This window comes from Suncus etruscus, chromosome 10 (genome assembly GCF_024139225.1).
Source record: "Suncus etruscus isolate mSunEtr1 chromosome 10, mSunEtr1.pri.cur, whole genome shotgun sequence".
Lineage (NCBI taxonomy): Eukaryota > Metazoa > Chordata > Mammalia > Eulipotyphla > Soricidae > Suncus > Suncus etruscus.
In genome coordinates, this window is record NC_064857.1 from 17,551,898 (window position 1) to 17,577,181 (window position 25,284).

At 36.5% G+C, this 25,284-nt stretch overlaps 1 protein-coding gene across 1 annotated transcript in view; it reads right to left on the reverse strand.

The window, feature by feature from the left end:
• Window positions 1-25,284, reverse strand: part of STMN2 (stathmin 2) — a 50,269-nt gene that overhangs the window by 19,075 nt on the left and 5,910 nt on the right. The window contains exons 2-3 of the mRNA XM_049782035.1: window positions 2,291-2,386; window positions 1,116-1,288 (exon numbers count right to left, since the gene is read on the reverse strand). Of these exons, the coding sequence (XP_049637992.1) occupies window positions 1,116-1,288; window positions 2,291-2,386 (269 nt within the window). The remainder of the gene's footprint in view (window positions 1-1,115; window positions 1,289-2,290; window positions 2,387-25,284) is intronic.

The window sequence follows — 25,284 nt, forward strand, 5'->3', positions numbered from 1 at the left end:
CCTGCCGGAAGCGATTTCTGAGCATAGAGCCAGGAGTAACCCCTGAGCGCTGCTGGGTGTGACCCAAAAACCAAAAACAAAACAAAAAAAAAACAAACAGTGATTTCTAATACAAAGAGGGATCAATAAGAAAGTAAGCCCATCTAACCCATCTAGAAAAGGAGAGATAGTACTAAGGATTAAGGAACTTGCTTAGCATCCAGCTAACTTCAGTTTGATCCCTAGCATCACATAGGCCTCTGAGTCCTGCTGGGTGTGACCCCAGAGAACAGATCTGGAGGTACCTTTCCCTCAGCAGCCCCTCTTCTCCTCCACCAAAGGGATAGAAAGATATTCCTAGATTTCGGAATCTCCAGATTTTGGAAAGCTCAACATCAAGGATGGATAGGGAGACAGCAGCAGCGTCCACTGGTGAAGAATACCAACATAAGAGGCAAAGATCTCATTCTAATCCCTTCTAGAATTGTTAACCAAAACTGCGCTTTCCCTGCAGTGTTTATGTATTATGAATTAGGATGGGAAGATTATTCATATAAAATTCATAGGTGAAAGGGGTACCAAAGCATTGCTGTTATTTGAGGATGTAAGATCTTTAGTTTTACCTAGCACCCCAAACATCAATTTTCCTTGCACTAACCTAGTTCTGGGGCTATTTTTGTGTGCTTGTGTTTTTTGTTTTGGGCCATACCTGGCAGCACTCAGGCATTATCCTGGCTCTGCAGTCAGAAATCACTCCTGGCAGGCCCAAGGAATCATATAGGATGCCGGGAATAGAACCTGAGATAGTTGCATACAAAGCAAAGGCCCTATACATTCTGTGCTATCTCTCAGGCCTCTAGTTCTGTGACTAATGAAAACCTATAGGTGATGATATTCTTATGCACTTTAGCCAGGATCTCTACTGGGATAGAGGCAGAGAGGGAGGGAGGGAGAGAAGGAGGAGGGAGAGACAGTGAGAGAGACAGAGACAGAGAGACAGGGAGAATGAGAGAGAGCAAGAGAAGATGGAAGAGAAGGAGGAAGAATGGGAGGCGGAGGGATAAAGAGAGAAAGGAAGTAAGTGGCTTGGGAACAAAAGTGTAAGAGAGGCATTTGAGAACCCATGGAAAAGGTACCTTTCTTCTTTCCTCTGCAGCCTCCAGCTTTTTCTGAATCTCCTCCAGAGACAGGTCTTTTTTCTTTGGAGAAGCTAAAGTTCGTGGAGCTTCAGAGATGGGAGATGGTGGCTTTAAGATGAGCTCAAAAGCCTGGCCAGAGGCACGTTTATTGATTTGCTTTACTTCCATATCTGAGGAATGAAGTTGTAAAGAATGTTAGACATATACATGAACATTGAGATAATTGAAATAATTTGAATGCTGGCAACTATCACTTCAGCAAATAGAAATAAAATGCCACATGTGACTATTTGCTATATCTGGTTTAAATCATGAAAGACCTCTTTCTTTAGTAGAATTGTTGTTATATTTTTACAGAATGGTTATATTTATGTTAGGAAATCTAATACTATTTGCAAGAAGTAGAATAATGGTTGGAGTATTTAGGTGCTCTGTCATGCATCAGCACAATTATTTGTAAATAGATATGGTTTGCTATTTTCAAATTGCATTGGAGGCCAAATGCCAGGTTTGGTGCTATCTGATTTCCATTAAACCAAGCAAACCTCAAAACTGATGGGGAAAAGACCTAGGGTTATATAATGCTCAGAGCATCTCAGCAAGTTGTCTTGCATAATGCAAAACATGGCAGGGTCAGAAGGTAATAATGAATCAGAATAAATCAAACCTAAAGATTGCACTACAAGTAAATTAACAGCCGTACCAAGTCTTTAGTCTTTTCTTATAAAATTTTATCAGGGGCCCTGGCCACGTCAGTTTTATTATTGGAATCTAGTCATATAGGAATGTTTGCAAAGAGTATATTAAAATAAAAATTGTGATGGCTCTTGATTTTCTTTCCTGAATTTCCTAACTACCAAGCATTTTCTTGTAAATTACAGCTTGCTGCATCTGCAGCTTCGAGTACCCTATTATTTTTCAAAGAAAAGTCATGAATGAACAGAAGATGTTGAATCACTGGCTGCCACTGCTAATAGCAATCGAGCCTCATTGCCTAAGAGAAATTGATGTACTGGTATTAGGATCAAACTCAAACCACTTTGGAGCAATAGGGAATCAATAAAATCTAATAGCTAGACACAGCAAGTCTAGAGTCAGATCTGCAAACTATTGATTTGATTCTATCAGAACTGTGAGTAACAATTTGATGCAAGCTTTTGCAAACCACTCACCATCATAAGTATAGATGTTGATGTTGCGAGGTTCTGGGTAAAAGCAAGAGCAGATCAGTGACAGCATAGACAGCTCCTTCATTTTTTCCTTGTAGGCTGCAATAAAAAATTCTAGGTTAGTGTTTTTCATTTTTTCTGATTCTCTCTTTATACTTTATAATCACCCAAATTATAATGGGAGTTCCTCATAGAATGACTTGTTAGTGACAATATTTTGCCCTTTTGAACAAAATACAAATGAATAAAAGGCTGAAACAGAACTCTAATTAGCATTAGGGGGCATAAATAGCATATTAGAGCAGGTAGATGAGAAGTGAGAGAAAGGGAGTTAAAAAAAGCCTTCCTCCTGCAAAAAAAAATCAGTAAGATTAAGCTAAAAGAAGGAGAAAGGAGGAGAAAAAAGACAAAACTGGCAGAAAGAGAGGGTGATTTGCATATAGGTGCTTACAGATCTCTTCTGTAGAAATAAGATGCTGGAGGTGTCTTTTGCTGGCTTAGCCAGAATAGTGAATGACACATTCGTTTAGAGAGGCAGAGAACACATCAGGGTATTTGTTATGCAAATTTACTCAACTGGGCCCTAAGTGTGTTGCTTTTTCTTTAAAACAAAGTGCACTTACTTTTTTTCTTTCTTTTTTATTTTTTAAGCACCTTGATTACAAACACAATTGTAGTTGAATTTCAGTCATAAAAAAGAACATCCTCATTCACTAGTGCAACATTCCCATCACCAATGCCCTTAATCTCCCTCCTTCCCCACCTCCTGCATGTATTTGAGACAGGCATTTTACTTCTCTTGCTCATTGCCATTGCCGTGATAGTTGTCAGTGTAGTTATTTCTCTAACTGCACTCACTACTCTTGTGGTGAGCTGGCCTTTCCAGCCCTCGTCTCTATTGTCTCTGGACATTATTACAATAATGTCTTTTCTTTTTCTTAAAACCCATAGATGAGTGAGGCTATTCTGCGTCTGTCTCTCTCCCTCTGGCTTATTTCACTCAGCATAATAAATTTCATGTCCACCATGTATAGGAAAATTTCATGACTTCATCTCTCCTGATGGCTGCATAATATTCCATTGTGTATATGTACCACAGTTTCTTTAGCCATTCATCTGTTGAAGGGCATCTTAGTTGTTTCCAGATTCTGACTATTATAAATAGTGCTGCAAAGTGAACTTTCTTCTATCTTCCAATTTCTCCATAGGTCATAAACCTAATTCTGAGATCTGATGAGGTCTTTTCCTTGATGAATCACTCAGTTTGGGGATCCATCTTCCAAACATCTACATAAGTGTATACTTCCTTTCCTCTTTATCTTCCTTCTCATTTTATTTCCATCTTGTATCAGGAGTTATCCTGCCCAGGTATTCTTAAAGAGCATCTAATGAATATTCATCAAGACAAATAATGACCAGATGGGAGATTGGGATGTAACATCTCATTTTGTTGATTATGTTGTTAGACCAACCGATTAAGGAAGGAAGTGATAGATATGTTAACATTAACATCTTGGCAGGGTCCTTTGATCATTACAGCAGTCCAAGTCTTATAAAGACAAAGAATTCCTTGTATACTCATTTATGTTTTATTTTTAAGTGCATGCTTAGTGGCCAGCAGGAAACTAATTCAAACACCCAATGCTTTAATGTTCTAAGAGATTCTAAAAAGTCAATTAGTCCATCTACCATATTATTAATTTTGAAAAAAAAATTTGTCCACAGAAGCCTGTCAATAAACAAACAAGCAAACAACAAACAAAGCTGAAGTCTCTGGGAAGAAATGCAGAAAGTCAGGGGTCTTCTAAGAGATAGTACAAGGGTTAAGGTGCTTGCCTTGCATGCAGCTGAACTTGGCATTACATATGGTCCTTGAGTACTATCAGGAATGATACCTGATCATAGAGGCAGAAGTAAGTCCTAGCACTGCCAGATGTGGCCTCCAAAACAAACAAAAATGCATAAAATTCATCTATGTCAACAATGCCAGCAGCTGTTCTTCTCTCTCTCACTCTGATTTCAAGCTAAAATGCTACATGCAGAGACTTTGATATGCTCGTATATGTTGAACCATATGCAAAGATCAAAATTTGTCATGTTGCTATGAGTCAATTTAGCACATCTAGAAGGTCTCTTTAAAGGAATCTACCTCCACACTTTAGTTTCTTAAATAAGCAACACAATTTACCTTGCTTATGTAATAGTACATATGACATTCATTTTAAGATTTGTTATTAAATATTTTGTAATATTAGAAAGCTGAAACTTTTGAGGGACTATTTGTTTCTTAAAACCATGTGTCTTACAAATATTCAAATATGTCTTTACACGAGTGCCCCATGTGAATTACAATTTTACTCAAAAGCATGTTAACATATTAACATATTAAACATATTAAATTTTACTTATCAGTTAACATCAAGAACAGTCAGGGTTTGTAGTCTGGTACATTTTTTTTCTTAGTGTAAAAAAAAACCAAGATGGTATTCAAAAATTTTTACAAATCCAAGAACATATTAGATGAACATGTTAAAGATAAGAACTTTACTATTCAGGATCACCCTAAAAGCAAATATAAAGTAAAAAAATCCATCTCATAGACTAGTAACTTGAAAACTGTAAAAGAGTGGCCAGAGAGATAACTCATTAGACTGGAGTATATGCTTTGCATCTGGGAAGCCCATGATCCAGAGTGTATAATTCTTTTCCTTTTCTTTCTTCCCTCAAGATTTCTATATACAATTATTTTATTATAAAAAGAAAATATTTTATTGTTTTTTTTTTTTTGCAGGGGTGGTTATTGGATCACACCTGGCTGTACTCAAAAATACTCCTGGCAATACTTGGTGGACCATATGTGCTACCAGGAATCAAACTGGGGTCAGCTGTATGCAAAGCAAGGGCCTAAACTTCTATCCAATCTTTCAGAGAAGAACATATATTTATGATGAAGAAAGCATTCCTCAATTTTTATTCTAGGCTTTCTGGATTTATTAATTTTCAGTACAATTATTCTCTGTGCTCTAGTTATGTTTGCTAATCTAATAAAAAGAGAGGGTGTAGGAAAATTGACAATATGCATTATTTGTTCTTTCTTTTCTTATATGATCAGGGAATCAAAAAACAAAGCAAAACAAAAACAAAAACAAAACAAATCCACCCTGCTAATCTCTAGAATTCTTTAATAGGATCCCTATTTTCTTTTTTTTTTTCTTTTTTTTTTTTTTGGTTTTTGGGCCACACCCGGTGATGCTCAGGGGTTCCTCCTGGCTATGCGCTCAGAAGTCGCTCCTGGCTTGGGGGACCATATGGGGCGCCGGGGGATCGAACCGCGGTCTGTCCTAGGCTAGCGCAGGCAAGGCAGGCACCTTACCTCGAGCGCCACCGCCCGGCCCCAGGATCCCTATTTTCTAAATATTTTTTAACTCAAGAGTAATGACCTGTCTGCCTGTCTATCTATCTATCTATCTATCTATCTATCTATCTATCTATCTATCTATCTATCTATCTATCTATCTATCTATCTATCTATCTATCTATCTATCTATCTATCTATCTATCTATCTATCTAGTCACTGCAATTTCTCATTAATATAGTCTGTCATAATCTTAGGAAGCTTCTTAGTATCAGTTGGGATAGATCCTGACTGTATCCTTCTTGCAATGGCAAACTCTTTAATTGAGAAAGGCTTTGACATAGACGACCACACTCATTTGTGGGATATTATAAAAAATATAGTATGATAATAATTCCCAAGACATTAAAGACGAGGGTTAGGAGGACCATTGGTAGGAAGCTTGCCTCAAACAGGAGGGTAGTACAGTTAGGGCAGAGAAGGGATCACTCATAGATGACAATGAAAGTTGGAAATGATTATTCTGCGGAAGAACTGGGTGCTGGAAGGAGGTAAACTGATATGCATGATACTTCTTTAGAACACTTTTGCAAACTACAAAGTCTAAAAAAAAGAGAAAATGAAAGAGAGAAGAAAAACCTGTTTGTCAGAGGTAGGTGTGTAGGGTGGAGGGCAGGAGAAAAAAATGAGGATACTGGTAGTAGAAGATGTGCACTGGTGAAGGGAGGAGTATTGGAACATGTAACTCAATCATGAACAACTTTTTCACTGTGTATCTAATGGTGATTCAGTTGAAAAATTTTATTTTATTAAAAAACTGAAAAAGAAAGGCTTTGACTCTACTATGGTGCCATTGTGCCAGCTCTGTCCCAGGTAGTATTGCTCTTTTTAATCCTCTCTGATCTCAAGCCTTATCAATTTCTTCTTGGGGAAGGTGTTTTTTGTTGTTGTTTTTGTTGTTTTTGAGCCTTCCCAGCTGTGCTCAGAGCTTATCCTTAACCCTGGCTATACTCAGGGACTTTTTATGAGAAAATGCTGAGTAAAACCTGGATGACCATGTGCAAGTACATTTTTTACCCCTGTACTATTTCTCTAGTTTCCAATTCCTTATTAAATTTGAATCATAATCCTTATCCTTCCTCTTCAGTGTTTTGCTCTTTGATGTGCTAATTACCCACTTCACTCTCTTTTTGTCTTTCACTGGCTATTCTATAATCTTGAATATTTGCTGTATATCTGATTACTTAATGGTTAGATTTATTCACTGATTCTTTTAAAAGAAAATCTTTAGTTAAGCACCATAATTAAAAGCATGATTGTAGTTAAGTTTCAGTCATAAACAGACCGTCCCTCTTCACCAGTGCAACATTCCCACCACTGATGCCCCCGATCTCCTTTCTCCACCACCCCTGCCTGTATTTGAGACAGGCATGCTACTTCTTTCATTCATTAGCACTGTCATGCTAGTTGTTAGTTTAGTTATTTCTCTAACAGCATTCACCATTCTTTGTGGTGAGGTTCATATTGTGAGCCGGTCTTTCTGGCCTTACACTCTTTTGTCTCTGAAATTATTACATTAATGTCTACTTAAAAAAAATCCATAGGTGGGTGAGACTATTCTGTGTCAACCTCTCTCCCTCTGACTTATTTTACTCAACATCATAGAGTCCATGTACATCTATGTATAAGAAAATGACTTCATCTCTCTTGACAGCTGCATAATATTCCATTGTGTATACATACCACAGTTTCTTTAGCCATTCATCTGTTGAAAGGCATCTCGGTTGTTTCCAGAGCCTGACTACTGTAAATAGCACTGCAATAAATATAGGCACGAGGAAGGGATTTTTGAATTGTGTTTTTGTGTTCCTAGGGTATATCCATAGAAGTGGTATAGCTGGATTATATGGGAGCTCGATTTTCAGTTTTTTGAGGAATCTCCATATTGTTTTTCAGAAAGGCTGAACTAGATGGCACTCTCACCAGCATATTCACTGGTTTTTGATGTATTATTTTTTTCTAATGTATATATCCATTGAAGGTAAATATTAACCTTTGCTCATCCATGAAATACTCATAGCATAGTTTTGGATAGAATAGAAAGCAGTTAATAAATATTGTGATCAATCTTTCAATTGACAAGTATCATGTCTATAATGACAAGTACAATCACCATCATCTCTAGACAGGAAATTCTTTTTTCTTTCCCACCTTCCCTTCCCTTCTTCCTATTTTTGGTTTTTATCAACAAGACAATACCACATTCTGGAAATTTCATCAATGTACTTTGAGAGAAAACATCTCATAATCTGAGTGGATTACTTGCTGTGTTCCAGTACATTAAACTTTGTAATGCTCATAATAGCATCTCCATTCACAGGATGGGGCAGCTGACAGTGGCTCAGTTGAAGAGCACCCAGGGGTTGTTAGTATATTCTTTTCTTTCCTTCCTTTGTGATCATATATATTAGCCTAGAAGGGAGGTTTCTTGGGAAGTTCTAAAATGCTTTTTTTTGAGTAGGGGGAGTTGCAAGTGGTTTTAGTAATATCCAGGGATTACTTCCTGGTTTTTTGCTCAGGAGTGATCCCTGGAATGCAATATATGTGGTTTTAGGGGTAGAACAGGTCAGCCACAAGCAAGACAAATACCTTAATCTCTCCAACCCCAATATTCAACTATACTCAATCCAAATGTCCTCATTTGAAAGATATGGACAGAAAATAAAGGAAAAAATCAATTAATATACAGAATGCAGAATCAAAGCTCCTTTTCATTACTATAGATATTTTTTATAGCAACTAGCTTTACATTAGTTTCTGAGCTCCCATTGAAAATAATTTTTTTACTTGAAGTATGAAAATCAGTGTAAATATTGGCTAAAATAACTCTTTTATGTAGGGGAAAAACTGTCTTTACAGATAGGGCATTTTTAAAGGAAGACCTAAACAATAGAAGGCAATAAATAGCTGTGGATATTGGTAGTTCTCACTGCCACTACCCAGACTCAAATAAACATTACAGTAAGAAGAAACTGTATTCTGCTCAATTGTTTGTAAAAGACCTATGACTTCCAGTTACAATTATTAAAATGAATCCCATATGGATCACTGCTCTCTCAACTGTTTTCCTTCTATTTTCTTTCTTTTTTTTTTTTTTTTTTTTTTTTTTTTGGTTTTTGGGTCACACCTGGCAGTGCTCAGGGGTTATTCCTGGCTCCAGGCTCAGAAATTGCTCCTGGCAGGCACAGGGGACCATATGGGGCGCCGGGATTCGAACCGATGACCTCCTGCATGAAAGGCAAACGCCTTACCTCCATGCTATCTCTCCGGCCCCTATTTTCTTTCTTAACCTAGATAACAATTAGCTGCTCTCTCACTTTTTAAATTGCGCTTCTTTTACTTATGAATGAAACCCCTTATGCCTTTTTAAAGTTGATTCCAACTATGCTGCACTTTATTGAATGGGGAGAGAGAGAAAGAGAGAGAGAGAAAGAGAGAGAGAAGAGAGAGAGAGAGAGAGAGAGAGAGAGAGAGAGAGAGAGAGAGAGAGAGAGAGAGAGAGAGAGAGAGAGAGAGAGAGAGAGAGAATTTCTTTCTTTTTTTCTCGGGGGCAGGGGTTTGGTCTGGGTTGCTTTGGGGTCCTGAAACTGTGATTAGATTATTTTCTAAAAGTCACATCTGTGATCTCATCTAGAAATGTTTTCAGGAGCCCTATTATTGTAAATATCATCACAGAAGATGAAATAAAACCAAAAATATTGATATTTTGGGAATCAAAAACATAGTATAGCAAGTAAGGACCTTGCCCAGTTTCCCCTCAAATCCCAAATTGTCCCCCAAGCACCACCAAGATTGAACCCTGAGAACAGAGTCAGGTGTAACCCCTGAGCATTGCCAAGTATGATCCTCAAATCAAGAATAAACAAAACCAAAATCAAAATTAAAACCAAACAAAAACAAAAAAGTTTATATTTGAAATACAAATGGCATTGATTTAATCTTGGACCTTAATAAAATGTCAATGAACAAGAAATTAAAGATTCAATAATTAAATGAGGAATAACTCTTCAGGTTTAAAGATCTATTTTAACATCTATTTTAAGATCACTGACATGAGATAATGATTTCTGCTACAATGATGTAATGTTAATTGGTATAATATTAAAATGGATGTAGTCAGTATACACTCATTCTACTCATTTTCTTTCCAAATTATAAATTCCTAAGCTATCACAACCAGGTTTTTTTTTTTTGAAGATTAATACTTTGATCTGCAAAGGAATGGAAATCAAATCAAATAAAGGGACATCTAAGAAGGTCAAGGATTTATCACCCATCTTTGGGTTTTACAAAAATATATGAGGCTTTTAAGCTTCAATGTGATTGATTTTTGATAGCGCAATTATGACAAGGTAAAGGAATTAAGATGGCACCAATCTACCCTTGTGATAAAAATTGTACTAAGAACAGTAAATTATTCCTGCCTGAGACCTCACCTTACTCTTCGTTTAATTTTAAACTATTGCCAAGCTTAATGAGAATATGTATCTATTATATAATTTAGTATCCTGTCATTTTTTTTCTCTCCTTCCCAATGAATGACTATTTTTTTTTGTTTGTTTCTGGGCCACATCTGGTGATGCTCAGGGGTTACACCTGACACTGTTCTCAGGGCTCAATTTTGATGGTGCTTGGTGGTGCTTGCTCTTGGCTTGGGGGACTATATGAGATGCTGGGGGATTAAACTCAGGCAAGCCCGGCCTGAGTCAGCTGCATGTAAGGCATACACCCTACTACTGCACTAGCTCTCCAGCCCCTGCTTACTATTTTTCTAGTTCACTTTGTTGTTTATTTTTTCTAGAAAGAAAGCCCAATTTCTATTTCATATGCATTTTAGAATTTAGTCTGATTATACCTCTGGATTGAATAAAGTAGCCAGGGACTGTGTATCTGATACATTATTTTTATTTTTTCATGGAAACAGGAACTTCAGGGATGGAATATGCAAGATAAGATACACTACAAATTCAGAACCAAAAAAGAAGCAAGACTCTGACTTTGTCTGATTGATTTTCACCTTGAATAGACCAGTGGTTTAGATACTGAGAACATAAATATAATAAAATCAAAATAAATACTACTTATCATCATGAATGAGGGTTATCTGTCTTCACATAATGGAATAAGATACTTTATATATATGTATATATATATTAAAAAACAAAAACAAAAACAGGTAGGACATTTGCCTTGGACAAGGCTGACCCAAGTGTGACCTTTGGCATCCCAAATTGTCCCGAGCCTGCCAGAAATGACCCCCTGAATGCAGGATTAACCCCAGATCACCGCTGGATATGGCCCCAAAAGAGAACAAAACAAAACCCGGGGAGGAATAGGAATTCTGCAGTATTTTGTGTGAAAAAATGTAAAAACTTAGCAATCTGAAATTTATTATAATTATATTTCTTAAATCCTGACATAAACCACTATTTTCCTTGGCATAGTGTAAAGTAGATTGCCCAATATTTTATTAGGAAATGGGTGGCATATAAATAATAAAGAAAAATACTTTAGTCTAAGATTCTGAAAGCCTCAAGTAGGATGGTCATTTTGCTTATTTCTAAAAACTTAGAAATTCAGTTTACTCAATGACATTTTGTAAAACGTTTGTAATATTAATTCATAATAGTGTTGTAAAATTTGAATGATCAAAACTCATTGATAATAGTGTTTGTTAGTCATTCTTCAAAATCTGCATTGACTGCTTATATAACTGGAGCAACGAACCAAAGCTGAGTGGCCAGGTATTTCCCCGCCCAATAAAAACTAGCTCTGTGGCTTTGATAGCCATCATTTCATATTCATACAAACGAGTAAATATAAGTTTAAGAGAATAGGATATATAGACAGTATCAAGGTTTAGAACTGCTAGGCATTAAAAATATGATTGCAGCAATACTATGTTATTCTGAATCTCTGGGAGTTTGTGTAACAGGAGGACTTTCAAATAAATGCAGAGTCCAAATATAACTTCACAGTGTGATTATCTTCAGCAGATAGTTTCAAGAAACTAACCAGTATGAAAGAAATTCTTCAGGTTTTACCTAGACATGCCATGAAAATTGCTTTTGTTTTGGAATATGAACACCATTTCCTTTAACAGTTTTACAGAAAGACTCATTTTTCTGAAATTGGATTCATCAGATCATGTTAGAGTTTTAAGTAGTGTAATTTTCCACAAGAAATGAAAAAGCAATATTCAGGCAAGTAACATGTCAGTCATTCGTCTAACCGCTATTATAAGCAATATTAAATATAAATTATTTGAATTTTCAGATCAAAATATATGAAGACAATAACTCATCTAGAAGTTTTCTAAACCTTCTTTTAAAATATTTTTGTCTCATTTGAATACTTTGAAATCAAAGTTCTTCTAAGAGATGGTAATTATCAATGGCACCAAAGATTTGGCTTATGCTATGATCAAATGTTAAGATTACCATTTTTCCATACTAAAATCTCAGTTATCTTATATTGTAATTAAAACCAAAGACTGCCAAGATAAAGAAACTGAAAATTAATATTGAAATTAGCACTGTGTGTGAACATACGCATGGACACACACAACAAACTAAGAAAGATATGAAATATTATATTTTGCAGGTAGATTTATAAATACATTTAACCTGTAATAGCAAAAAGTAAGAATATTTGAGATCATAGAATTATTTATATTTCAAGAAAATATTCCAAGAAGAATATTTGATCCAGTTTATTTTGGTTATTGCATTTGCTTTCCTACTTTTATGAACAGCATTTCTCAAAGGACTTTGATTTAAGTTCATTACAGATACGTTGAAATTCGTCAGATTCCATTTTGCCTAGTGCAAAATGGAATTATTAGCCATAAAATTTGGATTTCAAAGAAGCTACTGAAAATTCTTTTTTTTTTTTTTTTCTTTTTTTTGGTTTTTGGGCCACACCCGTTTGACACTCAGGGGTTACTCCTGAGCTACGCGCTCAGAAATCGCCCCTGGCTTGGGGGGACCATATGGGACGCCGGGGGATCGAACCGCGGTCTGGTCCGTCCTACGCTAGCACTTGCAAGGCAGACACCTTACCTCTAGCGCCACCTTCCCAGCCCCGCTACTGAAAATTCTTAACTAATTTAATAAATACTTTTGTTTTAAAGATGAAGGAATCAGATCTAAGGCCCACTCTGGGGGCAGGGCCAGAAAATAGAAGGGGGGGAAAGGTGGCTTCATGAATAGAAGTGATAGGAGGGCTTTATATTACTTGATCTTTGGTGATTCGGCTCTCCAGTTTCTGATTTCTGTTGCACAATTTTGTTGGTTGGCAATAAAAAGCAATTTTATTTTTATTGTTGCCATCATTTTCCTCTTCTGAGATTTGGTCTTCAGTTTCTTCTTCCAAGGTACTTAAGGGTAGTCTTTCAAAAGGGGCTACACATTTTACTTTTTTTGAGAAGCAAATTCTGCCTATGATATTTAGGACTGAAGTCTGGATATCGAATTGTTGCGATATTTTCCGAAGGGTGATAATTGTTAGTGCTTCTGCTGATCAATTCAAGATGTGTGAAGTCTCTACTAGTTATGGAAGTTTCTTAGTCACAGAATTTTCATTAAAAATAGTTTTTCTGGGGTCAGAGCGAGAGAATAGTGGTAGAGTGTCTGTCTTGCATGTGCTAACCTAGGACAGATGGCAGTTAGATCCCCCGGCATCCCATATGGTCCCCTGAGCCAGGAGCTATTTCTGAGCTCATAACCAGAAGTAACCCCTGAGCATCACTGGGTGTGGCCCCAAAACAAAGCAAAACAACAAAAACCAAAATAAAATGGTTTTTCATTTTCTTTATAAAATTGGAAAGTTAAAAGACTCTTTTCATTGAAATGTGTTTGTGTAGATAGCAGTAAGAACTATGCAACAGATTAGAAAGTATGATAGTTAGATCATATGATCTTTGTCTTTTCAGTCATTATGTATCTCCAGGTTATATGTCTTCAGAAAGTTAGGTTTTTTAATTTTGAGAATTTGAGCTTAAAGTTCTTAAAAATAAAGATAAATGAGCTTCAATGACTATAAAGGTTAAGCTAGATTTGACTTTTTTTTCTTATGTTATTTAGTGGTGCCACATACTGAATCCAGAATCTTATACGTGAGATACATGAAAAATTTGCACTCTGCAGCAAGCCACATTCTTACCTTTTCTGTTTAGTTTTGTTTGGGTCATACCAAACTCAGTGCTTACTCTTGGCTCTGTGCTCTGAGCTCACTCCTGGCAGGGGCCAAGGGACCATATGTGGTGCCAGGAATGGCCCAGGAGCTCACTTTTTTTTTTTTAAACAAATTTTTTAAGCCATTGTATTTTTCAATAAAAAATACTTCTCATATTCAAATATATCATTTCCAAATTTAAAGAAAATGTTTCTCATCTTTCTGCTTTGCAAATTGCTTCCTTTTTTCCTAAACCTTGGAATGTTAGGCAGAATAAGTGATGCATGAAATATAAGTTTTAGGGATGCCATCTGGCACTCTTAAATTCATGACACTCTCTTAAGTTCTGAGAAGGTCTGTATGTTGGTATAACTGACTGTGTGGGATCCAAATAACCTGTGTGTTTTATTGTATCTATGACAGCTATTATATGACTTGGTTATCAACAGTCCCAGCTAAAACTAGCTAAAAAACAGGCATAAATAGAAACAATATGTGGCCTGCATGATATCGAAGAATTGGAATTTGGTATAGTGAAGTAGCTGATAATACTTTTAAAAATAACAATTTGGTAATATGTAATAAAGTTACAAAGGTGCTAATTTATCTTTTATTTTTCTTTATATTTATCCAGAATATTTATTCATAAAGATGTTAAATGGTTGGATCCAAGAGATAGTGTAGTAGGTAAGGTGTTTGCTTTGCAGACAGCTGACTAAGTTTGATTCTGGGCACCCAGTATGGCTCCTAAGTACAGCCAGAAATGATTTCTGAATGCAAATCCAGGAGGAGTCCCTGAACACTGCTGTATGTGGCCCAAAACCAACCAAACAAAAAAAAATATAAAAGATGCTTTGGAATCTAGTCACAGTTTCAACAAGCAATTTAAATAATAACACAGCAGGAAAAAGCATCTCAGTTCTAGAATGTGGTAAAGATTGATGTGGAAATATCTGAGGGTTTTGACCAGTGGAATTTTTATTTTATTTTATTTTTGATTTTAAGTCACACCCTGTGACTCTCAGAGGGTACTCCTGGCTCTGCGCTCAAAAAATCGCTCCTGACTCAGGGACCATATGGGAGGCTGGGGGATCAAACCAAGGTCCATTCTAGATTGGCTGCGTGCAAGGCAAATGCTCTACTGCTGTGCTATCACTCTGGCTCCCTTGATATGTAAAGACCCACTTAGGTTAGATTAGTATAGTTAGATGTCTCCCTTCTTGGTTTATTAGCCTTGAACAATGTAAATACTGTATGTAAAGGACAGTCAGAGCTCTGAGTCCATTTGGCAATGCACCCCCTGACCCCGTGATTTTCTTTTACGTTGTCTTTTATTTTCTTTTTCTTTTTTTGGTTTCTGGGCCACACCCGGCAGCACTCAGAGATTACTCCTGGCTCCACACTCAGAAATCAATCCTGGCAGGCTCCAGGAACCATACAGGATGCCAGGGATTGAACCCCGGTCAACTGTGTGCAAGGCAAATGCCCTACCCACTGTGCCATTACTCAGTCCCCATCTTATTGTCTTGTTTTCTTTCCCTTTTGCTGGGGGCACACCTGTTGGTGCTCAGGGGTTACTCCTAGCAATTCGCTCAGAAATCGCTCCTGGTAGGCTGGGGGACCATAATCGATGCTGGGGATCGAACCCAGGTCCATCCCAAGTCAACCGCGTGCAAGGCAAACACCCTACTGGTTTTTAGCACCCGCTGTGCTATCTCTCTGCCTCTCCCCATCCTTTTTTCTTAATTCTCACAGCGCCCCTGCTTCAGGCCCTTTCTCCCAGGAACCCCAGAACAGTGTATGATGAAGTACTAGAATACTGTGGAGAAGTAGGCTACATAGAGAACTGTCCTGTCCTGGGCAATGCTGGGAACTCAGCTAGTAGTAATTTCCTTTGATTTCTGCTTTCTTTTCTTGTTAAATGGGAACAAAGCCTTTCCCAGGGTTGCCACAAAAATTGAGTGGGAGGGAAAAGGAGATGAATAAAAGGGCTGCAGAGCTTGCTTTGCATAAGAGAGACATGGGCTTGATCCTTGGTACTACTTGATTCCCCCTTCACTGCCGAAAGTGGCCCTGGAACAGGCAGAGTATGGCAACAAAACACCAACAAAGATTAAATGGGTATGTGACATGAAATTATTTTACGAGGGGGAGTAATCAGTGAGAATACATAGAAACAAAGAGATTATACTAGGAAGTATAAGGTTAATCCCACCCTTTCTGAAGATAAGACTGTAAGAATAAAAAATCATGTCATGAAAAGAAACTAGAGATTGATTTGGAAAAATTAAGAGGAATTCCTTTCACTGGCAGAAATTTTATTTCGCTTCTTCTTTCAGGATCTTTGTCCTAGGTATTCAGAATTCACTTTGAAAATGTGTCAAAAGTGACAATTCTGAAAGAATCGCTATGTGGCTATTGGTTAATTTGCCAGGAGTTTGAACGGGAAGGGTTTATATTTAACCACACAACTAGGACACAAAGCACAAATTCTCTCCCCGAGTTAGATTTCTTTGCCTTTTATTTTCTATTTAAGTGGTAATAGAGTGGCAATTTATTTAAGTGGCAATTGCTCCAGTTCTAAAACACATCGACTGCAGCTATGGATGAACACTATTGATTTTCAAAAAGATTCTTTGTATTAAAAAAAAATTTCATGTATAAGGGAAATGGAGAGCCTGTTTAGAGTACAGGCAGGGGTCGGGTGGGGAGGAGGGAGATTTGGGACATTGGTGATGGGAATGTTGCACTGGTGATGGGTGGTGTTCTTTACATGACTGAAACCCAAACACAATCATGTATGTAATCAAGGTGTTCAAATAAAAAAAAATACTTAAAAAAATGTCAAAGCTTTTACTCCAGTTTTCTTTTCTTTTTGGCTTTTGGGCCACACCAGTGACTCTCAGGGGTTACTCCTGGCCATGCGCTCAGAAATTGCTCCTGGCTTGGGGGACCATATGGGATACTGGGGGATAGAGCCACAGTTCGTCCTAGGTTAGCATGTGTAAGGCAAACGCCCCTCTGCTGCGCCACCGCTTCAGCCCCTTACTCCAGTTTTCTTAATGTTTAATCCTAAACTAACTGGGAAATCATACTAAAAATTCATTTTCTTGGGATTGGAGCAATAGTAGGGTGCAAGTAGGGTACTCACTTTGCTCACAACTGACCTGTGTTGCACCCCAATACCACGCAAGTTCCCTAGAATCCTGCTAGGACCTATCCCTCTGTATGCAGAGTCAGGAATATGCCCTGAACACCTCCAGGATTGGCCCAATTTTCTTTTATTTGTTCTAATACTACACTATTTTTTAAAAAACAATTTTTAATTGAAACAAGAAATTCACTTCATTTTCTCTCTACCTTTGTGCTTTGGTCAGGCATTTCTGAATCTCTTTTTAAAGGGAGGGTTGTCTTATTTTTTACTTATAAATGAATTGTTTTACCCAGTGCAATATCTTATGACCTTGTAGAGCTGAAATGGTTGGTTTCAATGCTTTCTTATAAAGATTTTTCTTTGCCACAAAACTATGTTTATGAGAAACAGAATATTTTAAAACTATATTTTATGAACTATAAACATAAAATAGTGAAAATGTTTGTATGTAGATTGGTATTATTAAACAAATCTGAGTAAGGACTTCAGCAGTAAATGTAAACAAATATCTCTATCAATATAGTGTGGTCATGGCATAAATTTCTAGTTTATGTGCCATACTTCTATCTGCATTTGTGATTTGGAGGCAAAACAAAATAGTTAAAAGGCTGCTTTATACTTATAGTCAATTCAATTATCTTCCCTTAAGCCTTTGTAAAGTCAGATGTAAAGTTAAAAGTTACAAATGAATGCTATGTTCATTTTATTTTTAAGAATAACTTTACTATTTTTTAATTTTATTTGATTTTTGGGTCACACCTTGTGGTATTCAGGAGTTACTTACTCTTTGCAGGCTCAGGGAACCATCTGAGATGTCAGCTATTAAACCTAGCTTGGTCATGTGCAAGGCAAATGCCTTTATCCATTGTACTATTATTCCAGCCCAGATTTACTATTCTAATAATTAACATTTATTATTGATTGGGGCCTGGATCACAATTTCTTTAAAAGGTATTTATTTGATGAATGACAACACAAAATCTTAAGTATCCATTTTTTTTTCTCTCACTGTAGGTATCTAAGGAATATTTTGTGGTTCTAGTTTGGTTCTATAAAATATCTTTTTCATATTTGTCTACAAATTTTTGCAGAAGAGAAACCTAAATACAGGTAAGAAAAGTGGAATTATCCTTAAAAAATTATCTAGCACAAGGTAAAGTGTTGAAAATAGAAGAGGGTAGAAGAGTCCTAGACAGGGAGGAGACTAGAGAGGTTAGTATAGAAGTCTGTGCAAAAGCCAAGAGATGTGAGATTTAGTTGGAATTGCTGATGAGTAATCTTGTACAAACAAGAGGTTGTGTGTGTGTGTGTGTGTGTGTGTGTGTGTGTGTGTGTGTGTGTGTGTGTAGAACTGATATCCTTTAACTATTATTCTGATTCTTCAAAAAACCTCAGTATAGACCTTTCTTATATTGCTTTAGGGAACAGTTTTCATTTATACTGAATGTGACATTTTATGTTGTTGAGCTTACAGATAGGCATTAGGGTTAGTTTTTATTGAAGTTTTATATGTATGAGGTAGGATGAGATATGAAACATGACAGAGTGTCTTGAGATGACAAATACAAGCCTGACAATTCTGACATTACCCAGAATGACCAGTTAGCAGATAATATGATATTGACAGTTGTGTCACAAGTAATGACCTCATTCTCTACTACAATTACTGAATAATGATCATTTCCTAAATTCTAAGTAAATCTAGTAGAATTCCACTATGTTTAAGAATTTAAGTGTTGGGCCCGAAAGATAGCACAGCGGCGTTTGCCTTGCAAGCAGCTGATCCAGGACCAAAGGTGTTTGGTTCGAATCCCGGTGTCCCATATGGTCCCCCATGCCTGCCAAGAGCTATTTCTGAGCAGACAGCCAGGAGTAACCCCTGAGCACTGCCAGGTGTGACCCCCCCCCCAAAAAAAAGAATTTAAGTGTTGATTTTTGTTTTTAACTTTAGGGCCACACCCAGTTCTGCTCAGGGATTATTTCTGGTTCTGCACTCAGGAATCCTTCTTGTTAGTCTCAGAGGACCATATAAGAGACAAAGGATGGAACATAGGTTGGCTACGTGTAAGGAAAGCACCCTATCCACTATACCATCACTTCGATCCCTATATATTGAATATTTTTTATTTAGTATCTTTATTATCTAACTAGGGACTTGAGATAATATTTTAGTTACAAAATGCTAATACACAATTTCTTTTTTTCTTTTTCCTTTCTTCTGGGTCACACCCAGCAGCACTCAGGGGTTACTGCTGGCTCTATTTTCAGAAATAGACCCTGGCAGGCTTGGGACTCGGATGACCATATGGGATGCTGGGACTCGAACCACTGTCTTTCTACACATAAGGCAAATGCCCTACCTCCATGCTATCTCTCCAGCCTGACAATTTCTTTCTTTTTTTTTTTTTTTTGGTTTTTGGGTTACACCCGGCGGTGCTCAGGGGTTACTCCTGGCTGTCTGCTCAGAAATAGCTCCTGGCAGGCACGGGGGACCATATGGGACACCGGGATTCGAACCAACCACCTTTGGTCCTGGATCGGCTGCTTGCAAGGCAAACGCCGCTGTGCTATCTCTCCGGGCCCGACAATTTCTTTCTTAATCCATCTAAAAACCATTGATTTAGGTGGCATTTATTTTCTTTCTTCATAACCAAAAGAAAATTGTGGTATAAAAAGGATCATTAGTTGGGGGCCTGAGTGATAGTAAGTGCAGAGAGTTTGCTTTGCATGCAGAAGATTTGAGTTTGATTCCCAACTCCACATATACTATTCTGAGCTCTGCCAAGAGTGATCCTTGAGTTCAGAGCCAAGAGTGAGCCTTGAGCAACACTAAATATGGTTCATAAAACAAATAAAATACTTATTAGCTCAAGGATCATTAAACAATGGAGCAGGATTTGGAGCCACATGTACCTAATACAAAGCAAAGGCCCACGTCTGATGAGCTAGAGCTCTTTTATATCTAACAGTATTGTTTCCTAATCTAGATATTTTGCTGAAACTTATAGTATTACTTTTAATATTCATAAACTTTGCATTTTAAGTTATTCACAAACTGATGATCTTACTACATGCAGCCCCATCCACCTGTTTTCTTTCTTTCTTTCTTTCTTTCTTTCTTTCTTTCTTTCTTTCTTTCTTTCTTTCTTTCTTTCTTTCTTTCTTTCTTTCTTTCTTTCTTTCTTTCTTTCTTTCTTTCTTTCTTTCTTTCTTTTCTTTCTTTCTTTTTTCTTTCTTTCTTTCTTTCTTTCTTTTCTTTCTTTCTTTCTTCTTTCTTTCTTTCTTTCTTTCTTTCTTTCTTTCTTTCTTTCTTTTCTTTCTTTCTTTCTTTCTTTCTTTCTTTCTTTCTTTCTTTCTTTCTTCTTTTCTTTCTTTCTTTCTTTCTTTCTTTCTTTCTTTCTTTCTTTCTTTCTTTCTTTCTTTCTTTCTTTCTTTCTTTCTTTCTTTCTTTCTTTCTTTCTTTCTTTCTTTCTTTCTTCCTCTCTCTCTTTTTTATTAATAGGGCCAAACTTAGCAGTCAATGCAGGAGGAAGGCACTCCCAGTGACACTCAGACCAATGCCATACCTACTGATGCTCAGGACACATGTACTGAGAATCACTGTTGGGCTTCTCACATAGAAGGCATTTGCTATACTACTGAAGCCCTATCCCCAACCCTTTCCTTTAGCTTAAAACCGAATTTATTTTTTTTACATACTTTGTGGTACTCAGGGCTTACTCCAGCACACAGAAATCACTCCTGGTGGTGTTTGGGGGGCCATAGAGAATGCTGGAATTCAAACCTTGGTTGGCACACTTACTACCTCCAGATTCTCCTTTTGATTTAAATTTTGAAGACAGCTTTAAGCCAAGCTTAATGTACTACTGGCCATTAGGGCTTGGGTTGTTTTTTATCTAAAGTGGGCTTGTAGAGTTCCTCACAGTAATACTATGGGAGTAGACAATGACAAGGTTAATGCCAGGAAGAGGTAAACATGGCACCCCAAAATAATGTCTACTGAGTTTCACCACTGGATGAAACTGTGCCTGTTTGCTGAAGCATCCATTTGTTTTAGCATTTCTCTCAGGTTGGTGACTGCCATCTTGAAATACTACACAGAACTGTTCCCTTAAAGAAAGTTGGAAGGAAAATGGGTGGAGAAAGACTCTAGTAAAACTTCAGATAATTTAGTGGATTATAAGTCAACATACATTCATGGAGAAAAAGTAATCTTAAATATCTACATAGGGCTGGTCAGGTGAGACATGAGCACAAAGTCCTAAGTCTCTGACATTATTGTCTGAAAAAGTCAACAAATATTTTATTGGATTTAAACTACTTAGTAAACATTTTTCAAAAACCAAATGGTCTCAGGTCATGACTATGTTCCTTGTTTTCCCTTTGCTCATTCTATCTGCAAAGGCTGATGTTTTTTATAACTAAACATCCAGCTTTAACTAAGGATAATTTACAAAGAATTCCTTATATTTATATAGTACTTTATTGATATCTATCAGTTCCATATTTGTTTTTTTTATATGGAAAATAACTCTTTTGATCCACACAAGCAGTACATGTCTCACCATTTTACATACACTGAGTTAGATGCACAGACAAGAAAAGTAATCTGACTAAAGCTGATGAGAAAGATGGTGGAGGCTTAGTAATTCTATTCTCTTATGACCATATGGTCAAGTTAGAACAGGCAACCCAAACTGGATATTGGTCCAGATACCCTGTGAGTCACTGCTGCTGGTTTAATCTCAATAAATTTCATTTGGGGGGTTGTATCACACTCAGTGATGTTTAGAAGATACTCCTATCTCAGTGCTCCAGGATTTGTTTCTGGAACTTTACATCAATAGAGTGCTGGTCTTGAACTCAGTGCTTCTGCATATCAAGCCTACATGCTAGCCCTTTTAAGCTGTTCCAGGACCCTATTATTTATTTAAACATTTGTTTATTCATGTTTTGGGGCCACATCCAGAGGTGCTCAGGGGTTACTCCTAGCTCTGTGCTCAGATTTCTCCTGGCAGCTCAGGAGACCATTTGGGATGCTGGGAATCAAACCCAGGTCCATCCTAGGTTGACCATATGCAAGGCAAAAGCCCTACCATTGTGCTATATATAGCTCCAGCCATAGGCTACTATTATTTATTATTTAAGTTTTTTGTTCGTTTTTTGGGCAAGATGCAGAAGTGCTCAGGGATTAATCTTGGCTTTATGCTCAGGGATTGCTTCTGATAATTATCAGGAAATCATGTGATTATAGGTTCTAAAACAGGCCATTCAAGTGCAAAGCAAGGGTCTTACATGCTATACTATTTCCTGGTCCCTATAAATGTCTATTAGGCTTGTGTTCTAACCTGCCACTGAAGTTACCACAGATGAACTTGTTTGAGTAAATTCTGAGCTAAAATGGACTAATTTAAATACAGCCTAATAGGTACATATGCCCTTATGATAAAAATCACATTAAAACAAAGGAGGATAAAATGAATATTTTAGAAGAATGGTAAGTTCTTAAAAGTTCTAGAGAAAGTTTTATTGTCCTGGGTCAGCAGCATGCAAGGCAAATGCTCTACTGCTGTGCTACCACTCCAGTCCTGCTCTTTGTTTTTCTAATAAAAGAAAATATTCAGTCTCAAGTATGATGAAAAATTACTCTTAAAGTGCTAGGAATCTTGAATCATATAATCTGCATCAAAAGAATAGAAATAGCAGTGATAATTTTTCATGTTTCTAAATAATGCTAACTGGCAATTCTCAGAAAAATCTGTAAGACTTAAATAACAACACTCAATATTAGCATTGGGAATGGTAAAGAACTGTGCAGTCGTAAAGACAATTATTTATGTTCAGAAGCAGGATTCCTTGGAGGCTGCAGAACTTCAGCCTGGATTCAGCTGCCTGAAGTGGTCCATGCCCTCCCCTTAGCATCTGAAAGTGAAAACAAGTGACATCTTGATAAGAATCTCTGGCTTCAGTTTGCCAACTGTAAATGTAGGTTGCACTTTATTTTACATGAGTTAGATCCATTTACTTACTGTATTTCTTGTTACTAAAACAAAATTTTTGCAATCTTGTCATTTTAAATATTAGATATTATCACCTAGATATCAACGGATGATAAATCTAGATATTATCATCTAGGTACAGTGGATGAAAAATGTCTTAAATTTTCATTACACTTTTATGTATAATATGGTTAAGTACAATTCCTTAAGAAGCTGTTATTTCCAGATGACTTGCAAAATGATTGCTGAAATGCATTCATTAACCTTTACAATCACATTAAAATGTTTTGTAAAGACAAATGTACACAAAATGTTACCCTTAATCATGACTAATAAAAATGGTTTATATAAACACAGATTTTTTTACTACTGCAAATGTCTCCTTGAAAAATGACAGGGCCTGATTCTTTTATTAAAAGATAATTAAAAATGTTCCACCAGGGAATGAGTTTTCCCACAGATCTCTCCTAACTGCTTGCATTTGAGATGAGTCTTGAAGTAATATCTGCTGATTATATTAAATGTGAATGCTTGGTCTGCTTATCTTTGAGTTGCAGATTTGTTTAATTAGAAAATTAAAATCAATCTAGGGTTTAAGAATACCTCAGATCCATTTTGAAATGTGCAAACCATGATGGTTATAATTTCTCTCTTTCCTCAACTGGTCACCATGCAATGTCCACACTGCACGATGTTTCTATGTTCTTTGCTAGGCCTGTAGAGGACCCATGTGTTTGTTTGAAGAGGGTTCTAAGGTCTCATAAGTCTTCCTCTCCTAAATCAGGGCAATTATTTTAAAAGCCCCCAAGTTATCTAATAAAACTAGTCATTAATTTGAAGGTATTTTCTCCTCAATATAAGTCTGCTCTCAGAAAGGATTAAGACCATCTGGGGCCATTGAAACAAAATGGAAGTTATCACTGATTTGATCTTCAAGATTAATGTTTCTGATATGAAGATGTAAAGGTGGCTAGCTACTATTATTATTTGATCTTCTCCTGAATCTAAATATTTACATGGCTATAGGTTTATGTGATTTCAGGAGCCAGATAGTTTGGATTTAAATTCTGGATTCAATAGAACAATTTTGGTGTAGTAATTCTCTGTTCCTCAGTTTCTTCATCTGCAATAGTACCTTCATTCAAGAATTGCCATATTAATAAGATAGTTACTATATGGAAAATGCTTAGAACAACTAGATATTATATATATGCCATAGAAATGTTATCAATAAATAAAAATCAATTTAAAGACTTTATGTGAATCACAGAAAAATGATTCTTTAGAGAATTCAGTGTCACAGAAAAATTATTTATTAAAAGATCTTTAGGGCCACTTTTTTGTTTGGTTTCAAGGCTCTCAAGATTTTATTTTTGTTATATCCATTATAAAATCATGATCACAATAAGTAACCAGCATTAAACATTTTAAACACAAGCCACTTTTGTAGTGTTTTATTAGTATTGTCTTCTTTCTTTTTTTTATTGTCTTCTTTCTTAATGTATAAAGACTTTTAAACATGGAAAGATACCTGCTTTTTTGAAATCTTGAAATGAAAGTCAGTAACAAGCACAAAATGTATAACTTGGAGGCTTAAATCAATATTATTGAATTCTGCCATATCTGACCATCCCTGTGGTCATTTTTATTTGGGGTCGATCATGTGTTGATTTCCTGTTTGGGAAATGATTCATATATCATTTGTGGATTATTGTGTAGAGTATCATTTTTACAAAAAAGCAATGTGATATTGTTTGTTTGGCCAGTCATTCGTTGCATGGAAGGACTGACATATGATACCTTTGATCCAGTTCCTTAAATACCCATGTTTCCTGTAGGTTGAGTTTCTTAGAAAGTTAGTATTCAACAGTGGAGGTTATTTATTGGCTTAAGTAAGCAGAAAACCTCTATGAGTTCAAATATATGGCTGTACTAAAATTATTAATAAGTTTTTCATGTTGTATCTATGGCAAGTAGTAAGTATGGAAAAATTTGAGAACTAACTTTAGTGCTATTCAAGTCTTGTCTTAAATCTTCAAAATGTGTAGTATTGGCAGTGAATTAACTACAGTACACAATATTACATAACTTTGCACATTATCTGACAATAAAAGATTTATAATAAATGCTTTGTCTGCACAAAGTTTTATTTTTGGTAAATAATAGTAAGCCTGCAATGATTTAACCATCCTTTCCAATTGTGTCACAGTCACATTTTTTTCTTACACACACACAGAGTCAAATCCTTTTCCA